Source organism: Sinohyriopsis cumingii, chromosome 1 (assembly GCF_028554795.1).
Source record: "Sinohyriopsis cumingii isolate HCF-2022 chromosome 1, ASM2855479v2, whole genome shotgun sequence".
NCBI lineage: Eukaryota > Metazoa > Mollusca > Bivalvia > Unionida > Unionidae > Sinohyriopsis > Sinohyriopsis cumingii.
The window spans coordinates 126,806,085-126,818,771 of NC_142961.1; the positions used below are offsets into that span (position 1 = coordinate 126,806,085).

At 33.6% G+C, this 12,687-nt stretch overlaps 1 protein-coding gene across 1 annotated transcript in view; it reads left to right on the top strand.

Annotated features, from left to right (window-relative positions):
• LOC149807833 (receptor-type tyrosine-protein phosphatase mu-like) overlaps positions 1 to 12,687 on the top strand; it is a 411,639-nt gene that overhangs the window by 327,269 nt on the left and 71,683 nt on the right. Inside the window, exons 9-11 of the mRNA XM_089971230.1 lie at positions 854 to 1,085; positions 3,438 to 3,670; positions 8,569 to 8,638. Coding sequence (XP_089827356.1) covers positions 854 to 1,085; positions 3,438 to 3,670; positions 8,569 to 8,638 — 535 coding nt within the window. The remainder of the gene's footprint in view (positions 1 to 853; positions 1,086 to 3,437; positions 3,671 to 8,568; positions 8,639 to 12,687) is intronic.

Consider the following 12,687-nt stretch of genomic DNA (forward strand, 5'->3'; position numbering starts at 1 on the left):
ATCAGTTGTTTATTTATTCTATATATCAATTGTTTATTTATTCCATATATCAATTGTTTATTTATTCCATATATCAATTGTTTATTTATTCTATATATCAATTGTTTATTTATTCTATATATCAATTGTTTATTTATTCCATATATCAATTGTTTATTTATTCTATATATCAATTGTTTATTCTATATATCAATTGTTTATTTATTCTATATATCATTTGGTCATATGGATAGCAGTGTGATTTGTGTAATACATGTGTTGATATAGGGATCCATGAAAGAAATATTGATAAGTTGACAGCGTTGTTGCTTGATTATTGACACAAATTAAAAAGATAATGTGAAAAAGTACACACCATTCTCATTTTGTATTTTGCACAGGGATCCATGAATTAAAATATTGATAAGTTCACAATGTTGTTTCTTCATTATGAACATAAATTAAAAAGATAATGTGAAAAACGTACACACCATTCTCATTTTGTATTTTGTCATGCACAGACACTTTTGTTGTTCAGTTTAATATGAGTTGAATAAAGAATAAATCTGAGGTTGAAGAAAAGCAGTAACAACAACAACAACCAAGAATAGTTATCATTATATCATATCAAACACAATAATTTCTTATGCTTCCGAGATTGTCAAGTTTTCATTAGGCTACTGGGTGTGTCCAAAGTATGTATGCAGTTAGGTTTGTACAAGTATTATTTTGTAAGGTCTGCACATTTTTTACCTAAATTATACATTTGTACTTTTCATCACCAAAATATTCTTTGGTGTTTAAGAAATGACTCCTAGCAACCATAACAACCATTTATTTAGTCCTTACAATACTTGACATCCTCTTGTTTCAGGACCCAGATAAGTCCACTTGGAACTGTGACAGCATCCAACGATACCAGATCTTGATCTCATCTGGGGAACCTGAACTCCTGGTAACACATCTTGCAGGAGACACAGAGAAACAAATCTCCATTCCAAAACTTGAGCCAGCCACAAGGTACTGCATTAAAATTCGATTCCAGAACAACCAAGGCTATTTTAGTCCTGAGTCACAGGAAAGGTGTACAGTCTCTCCAGCAACAAGTGAGTCCAGTGTGCTTTTAATTCTCTTAGCAAATTTAATAATGACATTTATCAAATTAGCCACATTTGCTTCTAACACTAAGAAACCATTACATAAGTTCCAAAAAATTTCTTTTCATAATTTGATCAAACTTAACTATAACATCCAATATAATTTGACCAACTGCCCTGCATTTATTATTTTTAGCTCTACTGGTCATAGTTCAGAAGTGCATATGGGATGGTCTGTTGTCTATTGTCCATCTGTCATTTGTTGTCCACAAGTTTGTTATTTCTACTCCTGCTAAACTACTTGGAGGATTGCCTTGAAACTTTGCACACACATTCATGACATGGTCTCTTTTAGATGAAAATGGTGCTGCACAGACTTCCAATATGGCCACCAGAGCAACCATATTGAAAATCTAATCACTACTCTTCCTTAGTGGGGTGGTTTTATCAACATGGGATTTTACTAAAAGATTTCTTATGATGTCTAGCTGGTTCTACATGAATATGGTGCTGATCTGACATCTAATGTGGTATCTGACATCTAATGTTACATCTGACATGTGGCATCTGACATCTAATGTGGCATCTGACATGTAATGTGGCATTTGACATCTAATGTGGCACCTGACATGTGGCATCTGACATGTAATGTGGCATCTGACAACTAATGTGCTATCTGAAATAATGTGGCATCAGATATCTAATGTGGCATCTGACATCTAATGTGGCATCAGATATCTAATGTGGCATCTGACATCTAATGTGGCATCTGACATGTGGCATCTGACAACTAATGTGGCATCTGACATCTAATGTGGCATCTGACAACCAATGTAGTATCTGAGATCTCAAGTGGCATCTGACATCTAATGTGGCATCTGACATATATTGTGGCATCTGACATGTGGAACCTGACATCTAATGTGGAATCTGACATCTAATGTGGCATCTGACATATAATGTGGCATATGACATCTAATGTGGCCACAATCTTGAAAATCGTGTTATTGCTATTCCTCCAATATGGATTGTCATATCAGAATGGGATATCACTAAAAGACAGGTCATATCAGAATGGGATGTCACTAAAAGACATTTGATGATGTTTACTTGAATGTGAATGAAAATGGTGTAGGTCTGACATCCAGTATGGTATCTGCTGTAATCATCTTGAAAACCTTGTTATTGCTACTCCTCAATGGATGGTCATTCCAGCATGGTGTTTTCACTAAAAATCTTGTTATCACACCTCCACTTGAACAGAAAACCACATTGACATGTGATTTTCACCAGAAGACTTCTTATGATGTCCTGTTGGTTTTAAATGTAAATGGTGCCAATCTGACATTCAATGTGCCATCACAGCAGCCATTTTGAAAATCTTGTTATTGCTACTTCTCCTAAATGGAAAGTCGTATCATGAAAATATTATTAGCTCCATTCTTCAATACGTCACTGGCCATATCAACATGGGATGTTCACATATAGACTTATTATCATACTTAGATGGTCCTAAGTAAAAATGGTGGCAGTCATACATTCAGTATGGCTCTGGCAACTGTCTTAAGAATCTTACTGTCACTATTCCCCCTGAATGGATGATCACTATCACATGGAGTTTTCACCAAGTCCTAAATGAAAAGGGTGCCAGTCATGCATCCATTATGGCTGGCATGACAACTGTCTTACAAATGTTGTTGTCACTATTCTCCCTGACTGGATGATCATTAATTAATATAGCTGCCATGCTGACTGTCTTTAAAATGTTGTTGTCACTATTCCTCCCCAAAGGATAATCATTATGACTTAGAGATTTTTAAAAAATATTTTTTGAATGATGTCTGCTATGTCCTAAATGAAAATGGCAACAAGCTGACAGCTAATGTATACTGCAGAAGCTAATTTGAAAATCTTATTATCACTGAAAAATATCAGATACTTTTAGCATTTGACAGTTAAAAAGAAGAAATTGTCTTCTTGAATTCCTGGAAATTCTTTTCAGCAAATAAAGCATCAGTCCCTTTGAGGGACTTTTGTTGTTTTGTATGGTTGACATCAGTGTTGTTAGCCAGAGTGATATCTATCTGAACTTTTTCATTTTAAGTCAATGCTGTATTTTTTTAAATTTGGATTCTAAGACAAGTCCTAACATTGCTTACAAAATTCTACCGACTGCTAAGAATTTGGTGCAAGAGAGTTGTTAAGGTATGGGAAACAATAGAACTGTGAAGAACTAAAGACTTTATATATGAATATCTTGAGAGTAAGAATGAATCTTGGACTGCAGAAGTGAAAAGCCAGCATGGTGGCTTTCTTGGCCCCATGCATGGACATCGCAACTATATCACTTTTTATTTACAGTACCATCAGCACCAAGTAGACTAACCTTGCGAATACGAGGCAACAGATTTCTTACGCTGTCCTGGGAGCGCCCTGAGGACCCAAGAGGAAACATATCAGTCTACACCATAATATACTGGCAAGGATTTCTAGCAGAAGTATCAACAAAGAAGGGCGTTGAATATCATTCCGAGGAACAGATAGTGGAATACACCCTCACTGGGTTAGAACCATACACAAAATATCACATTCAAGTAAGTATGCTTTTGTTTTGCTTCATTTTATTGTTTTGTAGTTAGGTCCACTTTACATATTTGGATAGAATGGTGGTACTCAAACTATGTTTGATTAGTTGTGAACATGCTGGTTTTTGATGGAGTACAGGACATGACTTGGTATAAATAATATGTAGGTCATTACAAATAGAAGCTGAAAGAATGAAATATTAACTTTTAATTTGGAAAATAAGCTTAGACCTGATGAAGAGCTGAAGAATTTGTTATGCAGTAAAACCTGTCTTGAAAGACCACTGCTATGAGAAATGGCCTGTCTTGAGAGACCAGGTTTTCAAAGCATTGGTTAATTGATCATATAGAGTTATCACCTGTAATGAGAGACCACTTGTCCTGAGAAACCATACTGTTTTGGCAGAAGAGGTGGTGTTTGAACTCAGGGTCTATTAAAGTAAGGGAAGGGGCAGGATTTCTTTGTGTGCTTGTGAAAGTGTGTGTATGTGTGTTTGTGTGCATATGTATATATATATGCCACATCCTAATAGCATAATTTTGTGTTTAAGTGTTTACAGAATGTTAACATGACAAGATAATAGTAGAATTTTGAAATCTAGAAGAGGTATAATTATACATGTATTAGTATATAGTTTATAATAGAGTCTATACGTGATCCATATATTTTACCACACACAGAGTTTGTATTGGATAAGCATCTAGGTCAAAAAACAAAACAAAAGCCTAATATAATTAATTGTACAATAATTTGCAAAGCTATCCTCCTTTAATCTGTCAGTTTCTATAATGAAAAGATGCCCTTGGATATACATTGGATGGGTGATGTTTACACTCAGGCAGAAAGTGCGCCATGCACTCCAGTGCCACCATATGATAACTGATTCAATTTGCACTGACATTTTTATAGTTTGACTTAATTGCAATTAGCGGTATTATTTCCATGTGCATCAAATAAAAACAATAGCAATTTCTTTGCTTTCCATTTCCATCACATTCAATCTAGCAATATAGAACTGAGGAATAGCTTGTTAATTGGCAACAAAATGAAAGAAACTTCCCTGGACATTATCTTCAAAATGCATATTGTGTGATGCATGATTAGGAAAGCAAAGGGTAAAATTCAAGGAATTATGTTATTGAATCATCCCATGTTAAGTTCAATAAATAAATCAGTTGAGAAAGTGAGATGGCCATTGTCTAAAAGTAAATGATCTTTTGGTATATTCTTCCATCAAATACTAAGCAAAACATGATTAACTTTAAAGAAAATGAAGTATGGGAAAGGAATTTCAGGAGAAAAAAATCCTATTGAGTATTTTTCTCAATCTTTTTACAAAGAAATTTATATTTAGTAGTTTTCTTACAAGCTCTGTTAGAAATTGAAACATGCAACCACTTACATTTTTCTTTCTTGTTTTTTAAAAAATAAATACTAAACGTATCCATTGTCCAATGATTGATAGGTTGGTGTCTAAAAAGGAATATCACTTTTGGGGTCCACATTTATGTCTCTTACAGCTTTGGTTGAATGTTGGTTGTCTTTTTAAAATCCTTAATTTCAGGCAAACAAGCAATAAAAAAATCATCTTTTATCAATGGTCACTGACCCCATCATCCAAGCATTTGTGAAGGATGAGGGGCATTATTGGTTGTTGTTGTTGTTGTTGTTGTGGGGTTTAACGCCATTTTTCAGCACACGATAGGCTATACATGGCGGCCAGTATTAACGGTGGAGGAAGAACCCGAGAAAACCCGGAAAGAACCACCGACCCACGAGAAGCTACTGGCAAGCTTTCTCACATACCCACATTGGCTGAATCCTAGACTCGAACCGCCGCAGACAGAGGTGAGATGGCAGTGATCCGTAACGAAGAGCGCTTTAGACCACTCACCCACTCAGGGCCCCGGGCATTATTGGAGTAAAGCTGGAGGCTGAGCATGTATACATAGCATGTTACTCTGTCACTGGCAGAAACAGGCACTTTTCAAAGAAAAGGAAACTTTTTTATCAGTCACTTGATGTGTCACCTGAAGTATCCTATTTAAACAAGCCACCCACACAAGGTATCTCATAGTTTAAAGTGAAGCGTTTTGTTGTCTATATAAGACAGAGAGGGAAACCCCATTGTAGTAAAACCTCAACTAATGCAACAAAGGATGGGTGGGTGGGTGTATACATGCTCAGCCTCCATTTTTACTCTAATAATGCCATCACAAATGCTTGGATGATGGGTTCATTATTTTCCATAAAACCTTTGGCTTCACATGTATACATAGCATCTTTAAAGACTGACAACAAAACATCTGCTAAAAACATCAGTAGGAGAAAGGAAACAAGTGTTAACCTGTAAATCATAATCAAACAAAAGATATGATTAATATGCCATTATAAACTGCATCAGCAAAACCCTTACCATAAGCCTGAATATCCCTTAGATAAAATTTGTGAAAAGTCTTTTCTGATGTCCAGTGTGCTGTTTTCATTATATTTTGCAAGGAACAGCCTTGTCTGAAAGCAACTGATGCTGCAGCAGTTATGTAAGAACGAGCTTTGAATTTAGACATATCAATTCCTGATTGTTTACTAAAACCATTTCTAACCACCTTGCAATAGTACTGGATGTCACAGCTCTATAGGAACAAAAAGATACCAGAACTTGAGTAGATTTCCGAAGATTTTTAGTCCTGTCAAGATAATGCAACAAAGTAAGCATAGCACAAAGCTTCTCATCCTTATGATGTAGTAGTTCCAACTGGAAATTCTTACCTCGTCTTGAAGTTTTCAACAAATCTGATAAACTGAATACTATTTTATCTGCCATACAAGTCATGTTATGTAAATTCAAAGATTTTAGAGTTTGTGCCCTCAGAGCTGTAGATAAAGCAAAAAGAGCAACCAGCTTAAGCGTTCACAAACTTAAAGATATAATTTCCAAAGGAAAAAGGGTACACAGGAATCTTAAGACTAGGTTTACATCCCAAGTGTCAACATTTCTTGGTTTTGGTGGAATTTTGTTAAACAGTCCTTTCAAGTATCTATCAACAAAGGGTTGAGGCACCACGCATTCTCAAACATCTTCAAAGTAGTAAGCAACAAACACTTGTGAGTATTGATGACACTATAAGACTTACCTTCATCTACCAAAGAATCTAAGTATGAAATAACTTTTACCTCAGAGGCACAAAAGGGACTGATTTCCCTGATCTTACACAAAAAATTCCATTTTTTCCATGCCAAATTATATTGTTTAGTTCCTGGTCTACATGAATTGTTAATGATGTCTACAGCTGTTGTTGAAAGTCCTTAGGTTTTGGAGCAATCTCCTGATACAGTTACTGTGACTAAAGATAGGGTCTTCCCTAGATGATGAGTTTGACCATTGTATGGAAGAGTCAGTATATTTCTGTATGGAAGAGTCAGTATATTTTTGTATGGAAGAGTCAGTATATTTTTGTATGGAAGAGTCAGTATATTTTTGTATGGAAGAGTCAGTATATTTTTGTATGGAACAGTCAGTATATTTTTGTATGGAACAGTCAGTATATTTTTGTGCCTTGGAAGTCTAATTGGAAGAGAAATTACACATGACAAGAGTAAAGGAAGCCAGGATTGTGATGTCCAGTGTGGAACATTATCAGCAATAATTTTATTCAATATTTTCCCAACAAGATTAAAAAGGGGAAACTGTATGGGATTAAATCATGCCAGGAGAAAGAAAACCATCAATTTTAAAAGCACCTGGTTCTGGAAACCATGAGGTGAACTTCTTTAACTGACAGTTTAATCTAGATGCAAAAAGATCTTTGTCTGGGCAAAAGTCTGTGTACACAATCTTGATGTGATTTTTAGTATTGGAAGAAAGCGCACTTTCAGCATTTTGAAATGAATTGAGGATATATATATATATATATATATATATATATATATATATATATATATATATATATATATATATATATATATATATATATATATATATATATATATATATTTAATACAAATAATACTATCATACAGGTTAGAGAAATGTTAATTCATATTCTATGGAGATTTGAACCCAGGTCCTCTGGTAAATGGCACCCATCACCTTGCCTAGTGTATATTTATTATTCTATATAATTAATCTTATATACCTTGATTTCTTTATTAGGAATCTGGAATGACTATGTAGATAGATGAGAATTAATTACTATGTTGTCATGTGAGAGTTTCTGGTACACACGATTGCGTATAACACCGATTCAGTTGCATCACTAATTCTCTAACATGTATGATAGTATTATTTGTATTAAATATTAATTCCACCTACTATTATCAAGCATTCTCCTTTAGAACCCAAAGATAGCACTTTCAATTCTGTCTGGTGTTTATTTAAAATTCTCTCTTTCTCTCTCTCCTTATGTGTGTGTGTGTGTGCTGTTGCCTCTTAAAACATCTTGAACAATGCAGTAATAATTAAACAAGATACAAAAATCAAAATACTTATGCCAGTGTTTCTGCCCAATTTGGTCAGTGTGTCCTGTTTATTTCACCTCTACCAAATGTCATTCAGTTTTTTAATCAGTCTTATTATAGCCATCATCAAAAACGTTTGATGCCTTTATTACTCATAAAACTTTTAAAAAATCCAACATAAGTGACTAAATGTAGACAAGATGCTGGCTTATTCTGTGATTGACACATTTCTCAGTTTTTATGGGTTGTTGCCTAACGTATTTATTATTGCTGAGTTTGAGATCACAGGTAAGCATTGTTTCATTTTGTTGTTCTTACGGACAGAGGATGGGCAAAGAAAATTATGTACTAGACCTTGAACACCACAACCTTGTCCCATTTCAAAAATAAGAAAAGAAATGAATAAGATTGTATTTATAATATTTCTTATTTTTTTATTCCTAATTAGGTACAGGCATTAAATGCAGCTGGCCCAGGGGAGTACAGTGAAGTGTTAACAACAATGACTGATGAAGATGGTATCCTTGCTCTCTGTCTCTCTCTCTGTCTTTCTCTGTCTCTCTCCCTCTTCTGAACGCCATCTTTAAAACCTGCAACAGGATTTTGATGACAGTGGACAATAAAAATCTGAATTGTGGCACCTTATTGCCAGTGTAAATATTACAATACATTAACGATATAAACCCAGCCGTAATACCAACATGGAGTCTTCACTAAATGATTTGTTATGGTGTCCAGTTGGTCCTAAATGGAAATGGTGCCAATCTAGCATCCAATATTGCCACAGTGGCATCCATCCTGAAATTCGTCTGACTATTCCTCATGAATGTAAAGTCACATCAACATAGGGATTTCACTGGAAGACTTTGTAATTTGTCGAGTCAGTGAAAAAGGTGCCAATCTAATGAACATTATGACCACCATGGCAGCCATCTTGAAAATTTTGTTATTATTACTCTTCATTAGCAGAAAGTCATATAGACATGGGGTATTTATTATTACTCTTCATAAACAGAAAGTCAGATAGACATGGAGTATTTATTATTATTCTTCAGAAGCAGAAGGTCATATAGACATGGGGTATTTATTATTACTCTTCATTAGCAGAAAGTCATATAGACATGGGGTATTTATTTTTACTCTTCATTAGCATAAAGTCATATAGACATGGGGTATTTATTATTACTCTTCAGCAGAAAGTCATATAGACATGGGGTATTTATTATTACTCTTCATAAACAGAAAGTCAGATAGACATGGAGTATTTATTATTATTCTTCAGAAGCAGAAGGTCATATAGACATGGGGTATTTATTATTACTCTTCAGCAGAAAGTCATATAGACATGGGGTATTTATTATTACTCTTCATAAACAGAAAATCATATAGACATGGGGTATTTATTATTATTCTTCAGAAGCAGAAAGTCATATAAACATGGGGTATTTATTATTACTCTTCATAAACAGAAAGCCATATAGACATGGCTTTTTTAATTAATATTCTTCATAAACAGAAAGTCATATAGACATGGGGTATTTATTATTACTCTTCATAAACAGAAAGTCAGATAGACATGGAGTATTTATTATTATTCTTCAGAAGCAGAAGGTCATATAGACATGGGGGTATTTATTATTACTCTTCATAAACAGAAAATCATATAGACATGGGGTATTTATTATTATTCTTCAGAAGCAGAAAGTCATATAAACTTGGGGTATTTATTATTACTCTTCATAAACAGAAAGTCATATAGACATGGGGTATTTATTATTACTCTTTCCAAACAGAAAGTCATATAGACATGGGGTATTTATTATTACTCTTCCTAAACAGAAAGTCATATATACATGGATATTTATTATTACTCCTCATAAACAGAAAGTCATATAAACATGGGGTATTTATTGTTATTGTTGTTGGGTTTAACGCCATTTTTCAGCACACGATAGGCTATGTATGGCGGCCAGTATTAATGGTGGACGTAAAACCAGGGAAAACCCCGGAAGAACCACCGACCCACGGGAAGCTACTGGCAGGCTTTCTCACATACCCACATTGGCCAAATCCTAGACTTGGGTATTTATTATTACTCTTCCCAAACAGAAAGTCATATAGACATGGGGTATTTATTATTACTCTTCATAAACAGAAAATCATATAGACATGGGGTATTTATTATTACTCTTCATTAGCAGAAAGTCATATAGACATGGGGTATTTATTATTCTCTTTATGAACAGAAAGTCATATAGACATGGGGTATTTATTATTACTTTTCATAAACAGAAAGTCATATAGACATGGGGTATTTATTATTACTCTTCATGAACAGAAAGTCATATAGACATGGGGTATTTATTATTACTTTTCATAAACAGAAAGTCATATAGACATGGGGTATTTACTATTACTCTTCATAAACAGAAAGTCATATAGACATGGGGTATTTATTATTACTCTTCATAAACAGAAATCCATAGAGACATGGCTTTTTTAATTAATATTCTTCATAAACAGAAAGTCATATAGACATGGGGTATTTCTTATTACTCTTCATAAACAGAAAATCATATAGACATGGGGTATTTATTATTATTCTTCATTAACAGAAAGTCATATAGACATGGGGTATTTATTATTACTTTTCATAAACAGAAAGTCATATAGACATGGGGTATTTATTATTACTCTTCAGAAGCAGAAAGTCCTTTAGACATGGGGTATTTATTATTACTCTTCATAAACAGAAAGTCATATAGACATGGGGTATTTATTATTACTCTCCTAAACAGAAAGTCATATAGACATGGGGTATTTATTATTACTCTTCAGAAGCAGAAAGTCATATAGACATGGGGTATTTATTATTACTCTTCAGAAGCAGAAAGTCATATAGACATGGGGTATTTATTATTACTCTTCATAAACGGAAAGTCATATAGACATGGGGTATTTATTATTACTCTTCATAAACGGAAAGTCATATAGACATGGGGTATTTATTATTACTCTTCATAAACGGAAAGTCATATAGACATGGGGTATTTATTATTACTCTTCAGAAGCAGAAAGTCATATAGACATGGGGTATTTACTATTACTCTTCATGAACAGAAAGTCATATAGACATGGGGTATTTATTATTACTTTTCATAAACAGAAAGTCATATAGACATGGGGTATTTATTATTACTTTTCATAAACAGAAAGTCATATAGACATGGGGTATTTATTATTACAGTAATACCTTGTGCATTCGCTTTTCTGGATTCGCGAATTCACGGATTCGCGAAATTTTCATTGTACTGCACAACTAATTCATCATCATCATTATCTTCAATCAATATTCATCATTGGTGAGTACTCATACTACCGTTTTTTTAAATTAAATATTTTTAATGTGCATATGTATTTTTGTTCTCTCTCTCTCTTCCTTTCTTGTAGTTAGCGCGCATACATATTTTTACAACTTATTTTTTCTCTGTGCGTCTTTACGTAATTTTAAATTGATTGAATACCTGTACCCTCTATGTACATGTTTTCTTTATTTTATTGAATTGGACCTTCGTTATATGACTTCTGTGACATATGAAGTTTACCTAGTTTACCTTCCTGACAATGACAAAGAAAACGTCAGTCATTAAGTTTACAGTCCCATTCGTTACTTGGTTTTACCTTACTGTGAGTGCAAAAGAAAATGGCAGCCAATGAATTAGTATAGGGGTAATATTAGTATACCATACTGTAAATGCGCTAGTGTGGCAAATACCCATTAGGCGATACTGTACTCTATTTTTACATCAACCATTTATTTCTCTTTTTAAGGGTAATGTATTAAGCCAGCTTTTAAATGAAATTAAAGTGCTTTGGGAGCATGATTTGGGTCCTATTTAGGGTTTAAACCCTAGAAATAAGCATTTATTAGCATTTTTAGTGACTCGTACCAAACATTCGCCATTCCTCCTGATCCACGACTGGTTCTGGAACCTAACCTCGCGAATGTTCGAGGTATTACTGTACTCTTCATAAACAGAAAATCATATAGACATGTTTTTTTTTATTATTACTCTTCATGAACAGAAATTCATATATTCATGGTTTTATATTATTACTATTCTTTATAAACAGAAATTCATATATTCATGGTTTTTTATTATTACTCTTCATGAACAGAAAGTCATATATACATGGGGTATTTATTATTACTCTTCATTAGCAGAAAGTCATATAGACATGGGGTATTTATTATTACTCTTCATTAGCAGAAAGTCATATAGACATGGGGTATTTATTTTTACTCTTCATAAACAGAAAGTCAGATAGACATGGCTTTTTTAATTAATATTCTTCATAAACAGAAAGTAATATAGACATGGGGTATTTATTATTACTCTTCATAAAGAGAAAGTCATAAGGACATGGCTTTTTTAATTAATATTCTTCATAAACAGAAAGTCATATAAGACATGGGGTATTTATTATTACTCTTCATAAGCAGAAAGCTATATAGACAAGGGGTATTTATTATTACTTTTCATAAACAGGAAGTCATATAGACATG